The sequence below is a fragment of the Mesocricetus auratus genome, unplaced genomic scaffold (genome assembly GCF_017639785.1).
Source record: "Mesocricetus auratus isolate SY011 unplaced genomic scaffold, BCM_Maur_2.0 Super-Scaffold_6730, whole genome shotgun sequence".
Taxonomy (NCBI): domain Eukaryota; kingdom Metazoa; phylum Chordata; class Mammalia; order Rodentia; family Cricetidae; genus Mesocricetus; species Mesocricetus auratus.
The window spans coordinates 14,495,677-14,514,782 of NW_024429184.1; the positions used below are offsets into that span (position 1 = coordinate 14,495,677).

The following is a 19,106-nucleotide window of genomic DNA, read 5'->3' on the forward strand; positions in this document are numbered from 1 at the left end:
GAACAAGAAAACCTATATGTGATTGAGCAGAATATCAAAACAGAGTATGGCAAAACAGGGGTTTGTCTGTTTGTCTTGAGACAGGGTTTCGTTATGTGGCCCTGATTGTCCTGGAACTCTCTGTAGCCTTGAACTCAGATCCACCTGCCTCTGCTCCCAAGTGCTGGGATTAAAGGCGTGCGCCACTATAGCTGACTTATTGAACAGGGTTTTGTTGTTGTTTGGTTAGTTGGGAGTTTTTTGCTTTCGGGTTTTTCGGGGTTTTTTGTTTTGTTTTGTTTTGAGACAGGGTTTTTCTGTTTAACAGTCCTGGTTGTACTGAAACTCACTCTGTAGACCAGGCTGGCTGGCCTTGAACTCACTGAGATCTACCTGCCTCTGCCTTCCAAGTGGTGGGATTAAAGGTGTGTACTACCACTACCTAGCCTAGAACAGGTTTTTAAGAGTATATTTATTTTTATGTGTAAGTCTGTATGTATGCATGTTCTTTTTTTTAACGATGTGTTTATTATGTATAAAGTGTTCCGCCTGTATGTAACCCTGCAGAGGGCAGCAGATCTCATTATGGATTTTAAGCCACCATGCGGTTGCTGGGAATTGAATTCAGGACCTCTGGAAGAGCAGCCAGTGCTCTTAACCTCTGAGCCATCTCTCCAGCCCATATACATGTTCTTGTATGCTATGTGAGTGCAGGTGCCTGTGGAAGCCAGAAGAAAGTGTAGAATGCCCTGGGGGTGGGATTACAGGTGGTTGTCAACCATCTGATGTGGGTTTTGGAATCTGAACTCAGATCCTCTGGAAGAGCAGCAAGTGCTTTTAACCACTGAGACATCTCTCTAGCCTAGAGCGGGTGCTTTTACCTTATGACGTATGGAAGCAGAGAAAAAGAGTATTACCGGAAGAGACCAGCGCAAGATATATCTCCAAGGACATGCTGCCAGGCCCTGCTTCCGTACTAGACTCTACCTTTCACTACTTGCCACAGTGCCATCATAGAATGAATCTGTTGAGGGACTAGCATGCTGAGTAGGTCAGAGTTCTCCTGACCTTCTTATCTCTGGAACTGCTTCACTGATCACTTAGCTGTTTCTTCATCTAACCAAGTTACAATCAAAATTAGCCATTACCGATTCTCCTTGAGGAAATGGAACCCTCTGATTGGCTGTGTCTTGTTCACTTGCTCATCCCTGGGGTCAGGAGGTGTTATTTTTAAAAAGGAAACAGTAAAAAGGGAGTAGACATAATCTCCTTCTGTGTCTTTCTCCCAGGTGACCATGGAAACGGGCGGCCTCCCCCTGGAGCTGTGGCGCATGATCTTAGCCTACCTGCACCTGCCTGACCTGGGCCGCTGCAGCCTGGTGTGCAGGGCCTGGTATGAGCTGATCCTCAGCCTTGACAGTACCCGCTGGCGGCAGCTGTGTCTGGGCTGCACTGAGTGCCGCCACCCCAACTGGCCCAACCAGCCCGATGTGGAGCCTGAGTCCTGGAGGGAGGCCTTCAAGCAGCACTATCTTGCCTCCAAGACCTGGACCAAGAATGCGCTGGACTTGGAATCCTCCATCTGCTTCTCTCTGTTCCGCAGGAAGAGGGAGCGCCGCACCTTGAGTGTTGGGCCGGGTCATGAGTTTGACAGCTTGGGCAGTGCCTTAGCCATGGCCAGCCTCTATGATCGAATCGTGCTGTTCCCAGGTGTGTACGAGGAGCAAGGTGAAATCATCCTGAAGGTGCCAGTGGAGATTGTGGGCCAAGGGAAGTTGGGCGAGGTGGCCCTGCTTGCCAGCATTGACCAGCACTGCTCAACCACACGCGTGTGCAACCTTGTCTTCATGCCGGCCTGGTTCTCACCAATCATGTATAAGGTGGGTGCACCTCAGATGCCATCCGGTCCCGTCCCCACAACCTTGGCCTCAATAGTGTGTTTCCCTTTTGGGTTAGGGTTGAGAGGTTGGTAGTTAACTCCTGTGCACATAGTCCCGAGAATTGAACTAGTTGAGAAGTGGGCCATGGGTCAGTACAGAATTATGTTTTGTACCTTATTTCCTTCAAAGCCACATTAGAAATGAGAGATGGGCCGAGGACAAAAAGTTTTATGCCCAGTGAGATGGCAGAGTGGACAGCATGGTGGCAGGACACTAGCTGCTCACAGCAGCATGCCCAGAGAGCCGGCAGTGACCCTCGGTACCAGTACCCTCACCCCGTGCCAGAGTCTCTGCTTCTCAAGGGTCCCTGGAGGGACAGTCAGGAAATACTAGTCCAGCTGCCATTCATTAGCGAAGAGCAATTGTGTTCTTTTTTTAAAGATTTATTTATTACATATACACCAGATTGAATTGTAGATGATTGTGTGAGCCACCATGTGGTTGCTGGGAATTGAACTCAAGACCTCTGGAAGAACAGTCAGTGCTCTTAACCTCTGAGCCATCTCTCCAGCCCCCAAGCAGTTGTGTTCTAAACGCAGCACTTGTGGAGGAGCGGGTGACCTTGCAGAAACGCACGGAGCCTGTACACGGGCTAGAAATGTTCCTGTCGCACGCAGCCAGGCTTGTCTCTGCTGGAATGATCAGGGTGTGCTTTACATGCAAACAACCTCACTTCCTCCTCTCCACAGCCCTAGCTTTATACATGAGGGAAACTGAGGCCCAATGATAGCAGCATAACCAAGGTTTCAGTCTTGTGATCAAAGCCTTATTAATAATCAAGACAACCTCCCATCTAAGCAGACATCTGTGGGGATCGGTAGCTATGGGTCCATTGACCACGTGAGGGGTATTGGCTATGATTCCCTTGGGCAGGTGAGGGGTATTACAAAAGTCAGAGACCAGATGCTAGTCAGTTTCCCAGGTGGGTAATCAGCTGTAGCTCCTCAGGAGACAGGTCTGGCTGCAGGCTTCTTACAGCCTTCTGGTTAGTGCTTCACATTGTGAACGCTAGGTCCCTGTTAAAAGGGCAGGAGGTCTGAGATGTCCTTGCCTGGAAACCGAAAAGCTGGGACAATTTCACAGAAGTGTTCGGTGATCTCTTAAGAGAACTTGTACACCGACTGCATCCCCAGGAAACCAAGAGGACTGAGTAGGGAAGAAGGTTTCCCTGGCAGCACGGAAGGCTGTGGAGCCACACGGAAGCACCTAGAGTACCTGGGGTCAGGGACGTCACCTCCTCCTCTGAAAATTGTCAAGGCTATCACTGATGGAGAATGTTTTTAATTGCTCAAGGGGTAGGTCTGCTTGGGTTAGACTCATGAGACGCTCCTTTGTTTTACGGTGGAGATGTATCTGGTGGAGTTTATGTGAATCCAGAAAAGGGTGCAGTCTGACCTCCCCAAAGCTTGTCTGTCACTCAAGCCCAGGGTCCCAATTGAATTAACAGGCTCAGTGCTTTCCCGTCCTACCCCCAGACTCCTGAGGGCCTTGTGTCTTTGACCTCTGACCATAATAGTTAACTGTCACTGAGTGCCAGCTTTGTGATATATAAACTAGCAAGCCCCTTGCTACAGACAGGGAAACTGAGGCTTAGAGAGGCGAGGCCATTTGTCCTGGCTCACACACATGACGCGGCAGAGCATACTCCACCCCTGGCAGCAGTCCCCGTCTTTTCTCTGTGAAGATAAGACCCGCCATTCGCTCTTCTCCACCACACGCCATAGCTGCACAGACTGCTCTGTCCTAAAGCCTGTGGCTGGGCCAACCCCAGAGCCTGTCCCAGTCAAGGCAGTGCTCAGTCCCTTCTCGCATGACCTCTACTGTGGCCTTTAGAAGGATAACGGATTTAGAAGGATGCAATGATTGACAGTTTTTCTTGTGCCTCTTTGATGCAGACCTACTCCCAGTTCCTTTGAGTGACAGCTGACGTAGCAGCCTTTTACAGAAGGGTAGGACGTGAAACCGAGGGCCTTTCTGTCTCTGCCCTCCTAGAAGAATAGCTTGGGTGATGACCATCAAAACAGAAGTTTGGCTTCTTACCGTGTCTTCTCCTTCTTGTCCCCCAGACCACATCAGGTCACATCCAGTTTGACAACTGCAACTTTGAGAATGGACACATCCAGGTCCATGGCCCGGGTACCTGCCAAGTGAAATTTTGTACCTTCAAAAACACCCATGTCTTTTTGCACAATGTGCCCTTATGTATGTTGGAAAACTGTGAGTTTGTGGGCAGCGAAAACAACTCTGTAACTGTTGAGGGTCACCCATCGGCAGATAAGAACTGGGCCTACAAGTACCTGCTGGGCCTAATCAAGTCCTCTCCGATCTTGCTCCCTACAGAACACCGTGATTTTTTAATGTCCTTGGACCTAGAGAGCCGGGACCAGGCCTGGAGCCCAAGGACCTGTGACATTGTCATCGAGGGCAGCCAGAGTCCTACCAGCCCAGCCTCGAGCTCTCCAAAGCCAGGCTCTAAGGCTGGCTCCCAAGAGGCAGAAGTGTGCAGCGATGGGGAGAGGGTGGCCCCCACTCCAGAGAGCAGTGATGGTGGTCTGAGCCCCAGCGGTGAGGACGAGGACGATGAGCAGCTCACGTACAGGCTGTCCTACCAGGTGCAGGGCCCGCGCCCTGTCCTGGGCGGCTCCTTCCTGGGCCCTCCACTGCCAGGAGCATCCATTCAGCTGCCCAGCTGCCTGGTGCTGAACTCACTGCATCAGGAGTTGCAGAAGGACAAGGAGGCCATGGCACTGGCCAGCTCTGTGCAGGGCTGCCTCATCCGCAAGTGCCTCTTCCGGGATGGGAAGGGTGGCGTCTTCGTCTGCTCTTACGGCCGAGCCAAGATGGAAGGGAACATCTTCCGGAACCTAACTTATGCAGTGAGGTGTATCCACAATAGCAAGGTACTGTCCCGACGACGGGCACGGCAGACTCAGGCTTCGCTGGGCGACCGTTGCGGAGAGATGAGTCATCCTTTTCGGGGGGGGGGGCTCCTGGGACTGTGTGGAAAGGGGGTGATGAGCTATTTGCATTTTTCAATGATTTTCAAGCTTATTAGATATACTTGACTTCCTGTCCATCATCTGAGTTGGATAAGACAAACTTCTTCCCATTTCTCAGAAAAGAAAACAGAGGCACAGAGAGGGAAGGAGTCTTACCTGGAGTCATTGAGCAAGTGTGAGACAGAGCCCAGGTCTTGTATCTCCATTTATGTGTCATTCTCCCTGCAGACATGTTCCCTAGGAGTTTGTAGAAGAAATAAGTTTGCTCGTTTGGTGTCTGGTTTCTTCCCCATAGGGCAGAGATTTAGAGACACGTTCACTGCCTTCGTTTTAGAATCCAGTGGGATGTTTGGAAGGGGGTTTCTGCAGGAGTAGGAGGACTAGAGCAGAGGGTGTAGGGTAAGGGGAGCATGTGTGCTGGGGAGAGGGGGTACATTCTAGAAGCAAGATCATCCTGTTCTGGGCCTGTTTGTGGGGTTGATTTGCCCACGCACCTGGAACATGTTGAAAGGTTGTGGGGCTGAAGAGATGGTTTAGTGGATAAGAGCACTTGTTGCACTTCCAGAAGTCCCAGATTTGGTTTCTAGCACCCACGTGGTGGCTCACAACCATCTGCAACTCCAGTTCCAGGGGACCCAAAGCCCTCTTCTGAACCCCATGGGCACGGCAAGCACATACATACGTGCAGGGAAAACACCCATACCCATAAAATAAATCTTTGAAAAACACTAAGACAGTGCTGCAGGGAGCAAGCAGAGTCATCTTGTCCGGAGTCTAGAAAGGTGGGCATCACCCGAGGAGCAGCCTGCCAGCGCTGATGGGATTACTGCCTTGCGGGCGGAGTCACCCTGAGTGCTGAAGAGCAACCTCCATGTCTGCTGACAGAGGGTCCTGAGGGGTGGGCAGAAAGAAGCTTAGCTATGCAGCTGGGCTGTGACCCCAGCTCCCCACCGTTTCACTGTGAATTACCTGCACTTGGATACTGTGGAAAAGAGTGTTTCCGTGTGGCTTCTCCCTGAGATCTGAGGGTTCAGTGCTGTGACATTAGCAGAAGTGCTCATAAACTGGTTGATAAGCATTATACAGAGTCCATTGTGGGGCTTAAAGGCTTCTAGAGTGGTTAATTACAGTTGTATTTTAAGTTACCAAGCCCACTCCTAAGGAAGTTCTTAGATGGTGTTACCACAGAAACACAAAATACTATATTATAAGGAGAAAATAGATTTTTTTAAAGGAAGAGGGCCTAGCATGGTGTGTATATCTGGAATCCCAGTACATGAGAGGCTGAGGCAGGAGGTCCACCACAAAGCCAAGGCCAGCCTGGGTTACATAGTGAGACCTTGTGGAAGGAGGCTAGTTAACTTTCACAGGTCCATGACAAAAGGATCAGGTTTGGGCCCTCAGAGAGGACTTCTCTCTTCACACAGTTATTGATGGCATGGCTGTGGAACAAAATGCTGGCCCTGCTGCCCTTGCTTCCTTCAGGTGTGGTGAAGATGATGACAAGGTCACATGCAGAAGCATGAGGTTGGTCATGGAGGTGATGCCTGCAAGTCCAGCACTATGGAGGTTAAAGCAGGGAGGTCACAGATTCAGGGCCAGTCTCGGCTATGTATCTAGGCCCTAATGTCAAAAAAAGAAAGAAAAGAAGGGGAGGAAGGAAAGAAAGGGAAGGGGAGCTTAAAAGTGCACCAGGTACATAGCAGGCACTCAGTAAGCCATTTTTTTTAAAGGTGACAGCGGTCTAGTTGAGGGGTTCTCTGATAGAAGTACCAGCGGTGTGGCATAGGAACCTGGAAGTGCGGGTGCTTCCAGGAGCCAGGACAGGTCCTAAAGTAATGCCCTTGACTCAAGCTGTGCGGGAAGAGTAGGAGTTGGCCGGGAGAGCAGTACAGAAGGTGAGGGAGAGAGCCTGCAGGAGGGACACAGCACCACAGGGAGTGGTGAGCTCCTCAGCAGCTGTGCTGGGAGGGGGAGGTGGGATGGGGAGGTGGCAGGAGGAGTCCCGGAGGGAGCCTGGTAGAGCTTGGAATTCTGGAGGGTGGCTGAGAACCACGGAGTGGCCTTGTGGTCAGATCTGCCATACAAAACTCACTCTGTGGGGCTCCTACAGATGGAAGGGAGGGGAACAAGGCTGGAGGTAAGGAGGTAACTATGGTCCAGAGATGGAGAGGAGGGCACAGGCAACCTGGGAAAGGAAGGCCAGGGGAAGGATAAGCGAGAATTGAAGCCTAAATTTCTGGCCCGAGTGCACCAGGCAGTGGTAGAAGGAAACATGGAGGTTAGGGTGTAAAAAGAGAGTTGAGACAAGTGACACCTGACAGAGGTGCCATCTTCTCAGCCTGGCATGTGGAGAGGCGTGTGCTGACGTGCTGGGAGCACTCCGGAGCCATGGTTTGTGCAGGTCGTGGTTGGAAGCATCAACAAGGACAAATGAGAACTTACACAGCCTTCACCGTAGCTGTCTTGAGCAGTTGCCCCAGGACACATTTGGCAGGAGTCATGTGGCCAGAAATTCCTAGTTAGTTTCTAGCAAAGAACCTAGAAGCTGATTTTCAGGGATTTTGTCTAAAAAGGAAAAAAGTCAACTTGTGCTTGGAAGCCACCGTTATGAGTGCTGAGTGGCGTGAGCACTGTTAAGAGAAGCTTTTTCTTTTGCTAGCCGCTTTGGTTTATCCCCCGCCAGTCACCTGGGCTCTGCCGCGCCAGCCTGGTTTTAGATCCGCTTGAGTCTCAAATAAACACACAGGAGGCTATATTAATTATGAAGCTGTTGGCCTTGCTTGTCCCTTACTGGCTAGCTCTGCCTTAAGTAATTACCCCATAATTGTTAATCTAAGTATGTTTCTTACCGGAGAATAGTTCCCGGCTTCTTACCCCTATGGCGTCACATGTCGACCCTCTTGTCTTTCTCCTTCCCAGAGTTCTCCTGGACTCCTAGTCCCTCCTATCTAGGTTTCCTATAGGCTCAACAGTACTTTATTGACAAATGCACAGGACTTCCCCCAACAGCTCCTCTTTTCTGTTTAAACAAAAAGAAAGGTCTTAACTTTGACATAGTCAAATCATATATAACAGAACAGTTATCAAATAAGAACATAGTTACAATATTTTAGCAAGATTTAAAGAAAATATCATCCATCCCATCCTTGTGAGTCCAAAGTTCCATATGTAGCTTATCTTTTATCATAACTAAGGAAAACTATAATTATAACTATCTGTCTTCAACTCCATCAAAGACCACAGAAGGATAATATATAATCACTAGGATTGACAGACACATCTTACTGCCTGGACAGTCACCTGAAGTTCCTCTGTATTGTCGGGGCATCCATCTTCAGCCCATAGGCCACAATGTGTCTGGAACACTTCTCAGCAAAGCAGGAAATTTCAAACTGTCCATCTGCATTGGCAGTCTGTCAGTCATTTTTTTGTGTCCTACAGAAAGTCCCGTAGACACTTTCATGCAGCAGGAACCCTGTAAGACTGAGTTTAGTAGTCACATCCCTATGGGTCCTGCATGTCCAGATTATACAACAATAGTCAAACAGTCTAGGCAAGAGCAGTTTCTTGACCAAATGGCTAATCTTGCCATGTTGAAAGCAAACTCCATAACAAGTTTCTTCGATGCCCATCTTCCTCTCAGACGTAACTGGTGCTGCCAGGAGCAGACATTTCTCATTGTCAAGAAAAACCCTAAACCATTTTAAATGCCATGTTCTGAAGGTCTTTGAGAGGTTTGAAGACTGTCCATCTCAAATATATTTCTGTATATCTAGAAACCTAACTTATGTAACTAGAAATTCTATTATAAGTAACTATCTATAGTCTGTATTTAATTATGCATTACGTTGTAAAAGATCAATATAAGCACAATACTTAATCAAGAGGAGAAATATAAGCATCACAAAATTGACCTTGATTTTGTCTCAATAAATGAAAAACAATACCCATACCATAATTCCCCTTTTTACCATTACAAAAGATTGGCTGTGATCACTAGCCAATTATAAACAATCCCATTTAAATGAAAACAAAGATTTATAAACAAGATGGGAATTGGGACGTCGCTCATTCCAAACTGCTTCCTGCTGGAAGGGGGCGCTGTTTATACCATGGGGATCATGACAAAACTCAGAAACCTGTATAAGTCCATATTTTCGGGGTCTGTAAGACTGCATCATCTTCGCTGTTTCGATTGTTGGAACACCTGGTCCACTGCTTCCGGGGATCTTGGTTCGTCAAACCACAAAAGCCTGGAAGGAATCCTTAGCTTTTCATTTTCTGTAGAAACATAAATAAAAACTCCTTTTCCGAGTAACATATCCTTATGCTTAAATTTTGAAGTCAACGTATTTTCAAAAGATATAAGTTGTATTAATTTAGCAGCATTTATAATCAAGTGTACTTTAGTAGCAGTTCCTTCCTGAGCAAGCAAAAAACGGAGAATAGTTCCAGGCTTCCTACCCCAATGGCGGTTACATCTCGAACCCCTCGTGTTACTCCTACCCAGAGTCCTCCTGGACTCCTAACCCCACCTATCTAGATTCCTATTGGCCAGACAGTGCTTTATTAGCATAAGACTTCCCCAACAAGCACGAGCAGGAGTTGTAGGTGGGAGGGCGGGGCTTGCTGGGCAAGTTCCTGAATTGGGAGTCAAGGTCTTGATCAGTGGCCAGAGGGCTACCGTTCCCTGGTCCTAAAATATCCCAGCAGGATGACAGCTGGAGCCCTGGTTGCTTGGGGCTCCAAGAAGCCCAGTGTTTTGTGTAGGCTGTAATTCCTAGTTGGAAGTCAGGTGTCTTATATAAGACACTAGTAACATTTAGTATTGCATTTGGAAATGGGCATGCTCCTGTGGTCTTCCTTGGGTCAGACTTGGCACAGATTGAGCTGGTTTGGATGGTGGTGGCGTTGTGATTGGCTTCTGTTTTCGTCGCCTTTGCCTTGTGCTGTTTACCTCTGGGTCTTTGCTTTGTTCCTGCCCTGTCTTCCACCCTCCCAGTACTGCATGACTGGTATTTGTCAGCCTGCAAAGGAGAGCCGGGCAGTGACAGTTCCCCAGTGTTGTGTTTCATCTTGGTCTGGGTAGGTATCATGTCCTTTCAGTGGTCTTTCTCATCCCTAGCACCAGGGGATTTCCTAGCGGTCTGGGACCAAGCTGACTTTCCTCCCACTGCCCACAAGTTACAGACAGAGCCTGAGTCTTGAGCCACCTGTCACTAAATTATCCCAGGGGTATCTGTTAAAGCATTCAGTTCTTGTGTCCCAAAACGAAGAATGGAACCAGGGACACATGGTTGGAATTAAAAAGTGTATGTTCCATAAGTGCTGAGTCACGACCACACGAACCCTTATTTGCACTGTCTCTCCCGTGTCTGTGTGTGGTGGGGCTTCTCTCGAAAAGTGTTCTATTGTATGAAGCCCGGGTGGGGAAGGGCCTCCAGTCTCCTCCTGTCAACCAGCTGCACACCCGGGAGTAACACTAGCTCTTTCCTGCACACCCGGGAGTAACACTAGCTTTTTCCTGCACACCCAGGAGTAACACTAGCTCTTTCCTGCACACCCGGGAGTAATACTAGCTTTTTCCTGCACACCCGGGAGTAATACTAGCTTTTTCCTGCACACCCGGGAGTAATACTAGCTCTTTCCTGCACACCCGGGAGTAATACTAGCGTTTCCCTGCACACCCTGGAGTAATACTAGCTCTTTCCTGCACACCCGGGAGTAACACTAGCTTTTTCCTGCACACCCAGGAGTAACACTAGCTCTTTCCTGCACACCCGGGAGTAACACTAGCTTTTTCCTGCACACCCGGGAGTAATACTAGCTCTTTCCTGCACACCCAGGAGTAATACTAGCGTTTCCCTGCACACCCGGGAGTAATACTAGCGTTTCCCTGCACACCCTGGAGTAATACTAGCTTTTTCCTGCACACCCGGGAGTAATACTAGCATTTTCCTGCACACCCAGGAGTAACACTAGCTCTTTCCTGCACACCCGGGAGTAACACTAGCTTTTTCCTGCACACCCAGGAGTAACACTAGCTCTTTCCTGCACACCCGGGAGTAATACTAGCTTTTTCCTGCACACCCGGGAGTAATACTAGCTTTTTCCTGCACACCCGGGAGTAATACTAGCTCTTTCCTGCACACCCGGGAGTAATACTAGCGTTTCCCTGCACACCCTGGAGTAATACTAGCTCTTTCCTGCACACCCGGGAGTAACACTAGCTTTTTCCTGCACACCCGGGAGTAACACTAGCTCTTTCCTGCACACCCGGGAGTAACACTAGCTTTTTCCTGCACACCCGGGAGTAATACTAGCTCTTTCCTGCACACCCGGGAGTAATACTAGCGTTTCCCTGCACACCCGGGAGTAATACTAGCGTTTCCCTGCACACCCTGGAGTAATACTAGCTTTTTCCTGCACACCCGGGAGTAATACTAGCGTTTTCCTGCACACCCAGGAGTAACACTAGCTCTTTCCTGCACACCCGGGAGTAATACTAGCGTTTTCCTGCACACCCGGGAGTAACACTAGCTCTTTCCTGCACACCCGGGAGTAACACTAGCTCTTTCCTGCACACCCGGGAGTAACACTAGCTTTTTCCTGCACACCCGGGAGTAACACTAGCTTTTTCCTGCACACCCGGGAGTAACACTAGCTTTTTCCTGCACACCCGGGAGTAATACTAGCTTTTTCCTGCACACCCGGGAGTAATACTAGCTTTTTCCTGCACACCCGGGAGTAACACTAGCTTTTTCCTGCACACCCAGGAGTAATACTAGCTTTTTCCTGCACACCCAGGAGTAACACTAGCTTTTGTTTTCCCACTCTGCTCCTTCCTCCACTTACCCCACTACTTAAGGCAAGTTCTGTGGGAAGTCCAGGCCGGGTGTGCTGACTACATTTCTGTCAACATAAGCTCGAGTCATCAGACAGTAGGGAACCTCAAGGGAGAGAATACCTCTATGTGGTTGGGCTATAAGCAAACCTGTAGGGTATTTTCTTAATTAGAAACCCCATTCTGAGTATTTCCAGCCCTGGGCTGATGGCCCTAGGTTCTGTAATAAGAAAGCAGATTGAGCAAGCCACTGGGAGCAAGCCAGTAAGCAACATCCCTCCATGGCCTCTGCATCAGCTCCTGCCTCCAGCTTCCTGCCCTGTTTGAGTTCCTGTCCTGACTCCCTTTGATTATGAACTGTGATGTGGAAGCCAAATAAACCCTTTCCTCCTCAACGTGCTTTTGGTCACAATGCTTCGTAACAGCAATAGAAACCCTAGCTTAAGACAATGGGTGTGGCACCATACTCAGTGTCTGCCCTGCTTGCCCCCAAGCCTGTCCTGTTCTATTATACTTTGGTAGAGTTTTGTTTTTGAGACACAGTCTCACTGTGTAGACACAGCTGGCCTCCGAAGTGCTGGGATTGCAAGGGTGTTCATTCCTCCACACCCACCTCAGCTAGAATTTTACTATAATGAAATGTATATTAGTAGAATAGTTTATCTTAATATAAAATTATTTAAAACAATATGAGTGTGTTTATATTTATTATGTACAAGAAATTGTAATAGGAAACACATCCCTTTCTGTAGGAGCTATGTTGTGTTGCCTTGTTTAAAGAGCTTCTTAACACCCAAATTTCTGACACTCTAGTTTGGTGTAGGAGGTCTTTCTGTTGTTCCACTGCTCCCCCAATAATGACATGAAGACATATTATTAATTATGAAAGCTTGACCTTAGCTTAGACTTGTTCTAACTAGCTCTTATAACTTAAACTAACCAGTTTTAGTAATCTGTGTTCTACTGTGTGGTTTTTAACCTCTCTTTCATTTTGGATGTTTGGCTTCTTCTGTATCTTGCTGGCATCTCCCTTGTGTACCTGGATTGATCTGGAGTTACTCTCTGTGCCAGGAAGTCCTGCCTAACCTCTCTTGCCTAGCTATTGGTCTTTCAGCTCTTTATAAAACCAATCAGGTACCTTAGGCAGATACATATCTTTACAGTGTACAAAAAAATTATCCCACAACATTTCCCCCTTTTGTCTAATTAAAAGGAAAGGTTTTAATTCTAATACAGTAAAAATTATATACAATAAAAATGATTTGGGACTGGAGAGATGACTCAGTGGTTAAGAGCACTAACTGCTCTTCTAGAGGACCTGGGTTCAATTCTAAGCAACAACATGGTGGCTCTCACATGTTTGTAACTCCAGTTCCAGGGGACCTGACATCCTCATATAGACACACACACAGGCAAAACACCAGTGTACATTTTTTAAAAGAAATGATTATTAGGTAAGAATTAAATTTACAATGTTCAGTTCATTTGTATTTGGCAAATTCAGAGAAATTACTCTTATCTGTCCTAGCTTGATGAATCCAAAGTTTTATACCTAAAACCACTTTCAATCATAACTTGTATTACCAACCTAAAAATATCTTTTTAGACCTTAAAACATTTTCTTAGATAAACATGTGTCTCGGTCTTACAAACTTTACATCTCTCTTGTGAGTTTCTTTTTTGAATTTGCTAACAAGGAAAACTGACTGTAATTATCTGATCTTCAACCCCATCAGAGACCAGAGAAGGATCTAATATTACCTGGGTAAACAGGAGGTGCAGAGCAAGCAACTTCCAAAACTCTACAAACAATGGAAACATCTGTCTGTCTAGACAGTCACCCAAGGTGCCTCTGCAACATTGGGGCATCCATCTTTGGCCTAAAGGCCTAGGATATCTGACTTTTCTGTGAAGTAGGAAGTTTGGAAGACTGGCCTACCTTGTCTTGGCAAAGTTTGACAGTTGTCTTCTTTTGTGTCCTGCTTGTCTAATTTGGACAGCATACTGTCAGCAGTTGAGGCAAGTGCAGTTTCTTGCCCAATGGATAACTTTGTCACAATGAAAGAAAATTGGTGCTTCCAGGAGCAGACGTGTCTCACTATCATGAAAAGTTATTAAATGTTAAAACATCTTAAATGCCATATTCTGTGGATCTCTGAAGTGTTTGTAGACCATCTATCTATCTAAAATATATCTCAGACATTGAAAACATACCTAATATGACTAAGCTTGATTGTTATAGATGACTAACTACTGACCTCTACTTTTTAGTTATTTTAAATAGTTGATAGTAATAGCTTTCAAGGACTAGAACTTTACATTTATTAAATGAGCTACATAGGTATAATACCTTAAACAAAAGTAGAAACATGTTCTAACAAAAATAACCTTATATTTTATGGTTATCAATTTACCCATATCCGTACCAATGTAAAATACTTTATTCATTCATTCCTATATCCCCACTGTTAGGATAAAGCTCGAGAGGGTCCTTGCATGGGGGGACCATGGCAGGCAAGGGTGACCCAGGTGGGGGACAAACACGCCAAGAAGACAGAACTTAGTGAGGAGCTTCATTAGAAAGGGGAGGGGGGGGGAAGGAAAGAGAAAGGAGGTAAAGAGACAGAGACAGGACAGAGGAAAGGGCAGAAGAGGGAGACAGGAAAACTCCTGTCTGCCCCAGGGGAACCGTGAGAAGGAGAGAATGGGAAGAGAGCTGGAAAAGAGCAGAAAGAGAAGAGGGCAGAGAGAGAAGAGCCCGACAGAGAACAGAGCCAGAAAAAGACCGTGAGCGGGTGGAGGTCTGTCTTTTAAAGGGGTCCTTTGCATCTGCGTGCAGACTAGAACTCATGGAACCCTGGGCTGACCAGGGTCCTGCCCGAGTGCATTCTGCCAGGTGACAAGGGCAGGCCAGCATAGCGCCTGAGTCCTTACACCCACCCTCCATTTTCTCTTCAGAAAGGGATCCCTGAATCTAATCTCCTTTGTTTAGTTTTTTTCCTGACCATGACCAATAACAACTTGTAACTAACCCTCTAAATGATGATAAACATCCATAACCCACTAAATGACCAAAAGTCACTCACCCCATCTTGGGAATGTGGGCGTCAATTCTCTAGATTGTTTCCTGTTGCCTGGATGTGATGGTATCTTTAGGGGACCCTGAGAAAATTGGAATAATGGTCAAGTCCTGGGAGAGCTAGCATGATCATTTGTTGTCCCAGTTTCTATGTAATGGGAAAGTGCAGAGCTTATCTGAAGTCCTGGCGAGACTGGTCTGTGAGGCTGGACCATCTCAGCCAGCAGCTTTGAAGTTGTCACCTGGGTCACCTGGGTCACCTGGGCTACTTGTCTCCATTGGTTTCTGGTTCTTTTTTTCTTCTGAAAACACACAAACTTTTAAAGACAATGTACATATCTCCATTAACACAAGTATGGAAGTATGCTAAATATTATTTTCTGTTTTCTATTTGAGTAGGTAAAAGGCATCTGTCAACTTTATAAGTCTGTTTTAACTCCATAACCAAGCTGTAATATAAATCTCCATCCATGCCATATAAAAAGTTGGCAAGCAAGTCATGGGGTGTCATCTAGTCTCAGCTGTTACTATGTAGAGGGATTAGCGTATATGTCACCTCTCATAGTTTTTCTTGGTTTCTTCCTTTGTGTCTGCAGCCAAGATTTCAGGAGGTCTCCCCTGATCAAATCTGAGGCCTATTAATTTTGAAGGAATCCACAGCTTTTCATTTCCCATGGAAACAAAGGCATAATGTCTCCCCTAACACATTTCCTGACTTCTACTCTGAATTTAAGGCATCCTTAAATATAAAGGCTGGTTTAATTTAACGGTTTTGGTCTACACCTAATGTCTTCCAGCAGTGTTTGTCCTTCTTTCATCAGCATTCAACAAATTCAAAGTCAACAAAGCAACATACAGGAGCCAGATGCCTTGTGCATTTTCCATCATTATGTGCCTTATTCCTTTTATATTACCTTACTTTTAAAAAAACTACATTAGTTTTAAATTATTTTTTCTTTGATTGTCTATACCCATTTTCTCTTCTTTTTTTCCCCCTCCAATATCTAAGCACATTTTGAAGTACCTGTTTGGAAGTTTTTTTTCCACCAAGACCTGGTTTTTGTTGTTAGTTATTTTTTCTTGTTTGTTTGGAGGTTTGTTGTTGTTTGTTTTTGTTTTTTGCTCATCTACACTGTTTCTCTGACTGCATAAACCAAAACTTAACCTGCTAGGTCCTTTGCTGTACAGCTAGCTTAGCAAATGGCGATGGTGGCTGGCGGCTGGCTCCACCCACTTTGGGTCCACTTTGCCCAGGTCTGGGAAGCTGCTGTGTCCACGCTGCAGCAGACAGTTTCTCTGTAGTAGTCTCCTGCTGGTAGTGTCCCATTCAAGTGCTCTGCTACATAGCAGGGCCTCTTAAAGGAGCCTGCAGATGCCAGGGAGCCACTTCTAACTCTGCGTTCAGAATCTTTTTTTTTTTTTTTTTAGCTTTCTCGGGCCATATGCGGATTTACGTGCCTCACATGGGGCTCCAACTGTAGGAAGTCTTTATGTCGGCCGCCAGCTTCCCAATAATGACATGGAGACTTATTGTTAATTATGAAAGCTTGGCCTTTAACTTAGACTTGTTCTTAACTCGCTCTTATAATTTAATCAGCTTTTGTCCATCTTCATTCCACCATGTGGCTTTTCCCCCTCTCTTTTATTTTGTATGTCCATGTCTCACTGGCATCTCCTCCCACCTAGATTTGTCCTGAGTTCCTCTTTCTGCCTAACCTCTCCCGCCTAGTTATTGACCATTCAGCTCTTTATTAAACCAATCAGTGCCTTAGGCAGAGACACATCTTCACAGTGTACAAAAAGATTATCCCATGACCGTTTGGAGTTTCAGTACTTTTTGTATACTAGTAACTATACCAAGAAAATGCATAGTTATCAGGAACAGGCATTTTTCTTACAAAAACGAATTTGTATATGTGTGTGTATGTGCAGGTGTGGGTTGAGCTCTGGTCCTTTTATCCATGCAGCAAGCACTTTACTGACTAAGCCATTTCCCCATCACTTAACTAATGTTTTTGGTTTTAAATATTCTCCCTTAACCACTTTTGGTTTTCCGTTTGTCTTTTGTTTGAGACAGAGTTTCACTGTATAGCTCAGGCTGGTCTTTAGTCTATCACCTTCCTTCTCTACTTCCCCAGTGGTGGGATTAAAGGCATGCATCACCATACTCAGCTCTAAATAATATTTTTAAATTAAGAATTGGCCATTGGCCAGAAGCGATGGCACATAGCTGTGATTCCTGGCAGAGTGAGTTTGAGGTCAGCCTGGGCTGCATTAACACTTTTTTTGAATGCAAGATCAAGAGCATGAAGTTGGAAGATGAGTGAAAAAAAGAAAGAAAGAAACAGGAAGGACATGCCTGCCCCTGGGTATGCTGGAAGGACAGTTTATTGTAGATAACAGGGAGAGCAGAGACCTCTGGGAGAGTCCACAGTGAGGATGACCCTGAGTTGGACCATATGAGGAGAGAGGGGCAAGCCAGGAGACCAAGAGGCCAGGAGGGTACAGGGTGGGCCAAAATGGAAAAAATGCTGGGTAACCAAAATGTCTGGATTATATAGGGAAGGGCAGCTGGGGGAAGGGCATCCCAGCCTCTGGGCTGGAGAAGTTTAGGGTAGAGGGCAGGGTATGCCAGCCAAAAGGATCCTGTAACAGTTGGGAACTGAGGGATGCTGGGAGAACCTGGTGGCCAGGTCCACTTGGTATGTTAAGTAGGCACCTCGGGCCGGGCATTGGTGGCACACGCCTTTAATCCCAGCATTCGGGAGGCAGAGGCAGGCGGATCTCTGTGAGTTCGAGGCCAGCCTGGTCTACAGAGCTAGTTCCAGGACAGCCTCCAAAATAATACAGAGAAACCCTGTCTTGAAAAATCAAAATAGATAGATAGATAGATAGATAGATAGATAGATAGATAGATAGATAGATAGATAAAAGTAGGCACCTCGGTTAGCTCCTTGTCCTGAGTTTGAGACCTAACAAAGAGCTCTTGGTCTGTAAGCATCTCTCCATCCCATCATTTATTATGAGGCTTGAGCCCAGCCCCAGGCTTCTGAGTTTTAGTAAAGCTCTGGCGTGAAGTAAACAGCCCTCAGGGCAGTGTCCCACTGGATAGGGAGATTGTGTCCTCTGAAACAAGAGTGGAAAATGGGGTGCACAGAGAGGCACCCCTCTTTCCAACTGGGAACTGCTGGGACCATGTGGGAAGGTAAAGACTTGCATGTTCTTGTAGGGTTTGTTATTATTACAACACTGTGTGTGTAGGGTATGTGTGTCTGTGTGTGTGAGTGTGTGTGTATGAATGTGTGTGTGGTGTGTGTAGGGTATGTATGTGTGAATGTGTGTGAATGTGTGTGTGTGGTATGTGTGTGAATGTATGTGTGTGTGAATGTATGTGTGTGTAGTGTGTGTGGTATGTGTGTGTCTGTGTGTGTGTGATATGTGTGTGTGATATGTGTGTGAATGTATGTGTGTGTGTGTTCGTGCATGTGTGTGTATGCGTGTGGAGGTCAGAGTCTCTGGGGAGTTGGTTCTGTCTTCCCACTATCCTGGGAATTGAACTTCGGTTGTCAGGCTTGCCAGCAAGTTCATTTACCCACTAAACCATCTCCTCTGGTAGATTTTGACCACCCTTTGACACCTCCCCTCCAAAGAAAATTTTTTTCATCTCCTGTTTAGATCGTCATGCTCAGGAATGACATTTACCGCTGCCGGGCGTCAGGCATCTTTCTTCGATTGGAGGGTGGAGGCTTGATCGCTGGCAACAACATTTACCACAACGCAGAGGCTGGCGTGGACATTCGGAAGAAATCCAACCCACTCATCCTGGTACTTTTCTCTGTCCTTTTGTCGTTCAGTCTGTCTCTCACTTTTTAGAAACCTTGTCTGAGGATGTTTAAGTATATCAAATTGGTTCCTTTTTTGTGTGTTCTCCTGACTGTCTTTCTGAATGTATTAGTGATGACTTTGGGGAGGTCACTTCCTGAAATCATCACACCAATAGATAAAACGCTGAACAGGAAAATTCCTCAGAACCTCCTAAGAACTCATCTCCCTGGCTTTGAAACTGATTCTCATGAAGAGGTGTTATCTTTCCTACATGATGTGTGACTCTAAAACCAAAACCGACCTGCTCAGTGCATTCTTTGGAGAAAAGGACAAGGTACTTTACCCTCAGGGTGGTTTTGTAAACGTGAGAGCATACGGAGTTTGGTTTTGCGGGTTGGTAGGAGGATACAGACAGGTTTTCTTGCCATTCAAGCTGG

The 19,106-nt window shown here is 46.5% G+C and overlaps 1 protein-coding gene across 2 annotated transcripts in view; it reads left to right on the forward strand.

Moving 5' to 3' along the window:
- Positions 1-19,106, forward strand: part of Fbxo10 (F-box protein 10) — a 59,074-nt gene that overhangs the window by 18,438 nt on the left and 21,530 nt on the right. Inside the window, exons 2-4 of one of the 2 annotated variants that reach the window (XM_005078751.4) lie at positions 1,269-1,859; positions 3,986-4,819; positions 18,520-18,669. In XM_005078751.4, coding sequence (XP_005078808.1) covers positions 1,275-1,859; positions 3,986-4,819; positions 18,520-18,669 — 1,569 coding nt within the window. In that variant the 5' untranslated portion in view covers positions 1,269-1,274. Of the gene's footprint in view, positions 1-1,268; positions 1,860-2,890; positions 3,215-3,985; positions 4,820-18,519; positions 18,670-19,106 lie in introns of those variants that run through there. The other variant, XM_021232276.2, reaches the window with a different exon arrangement.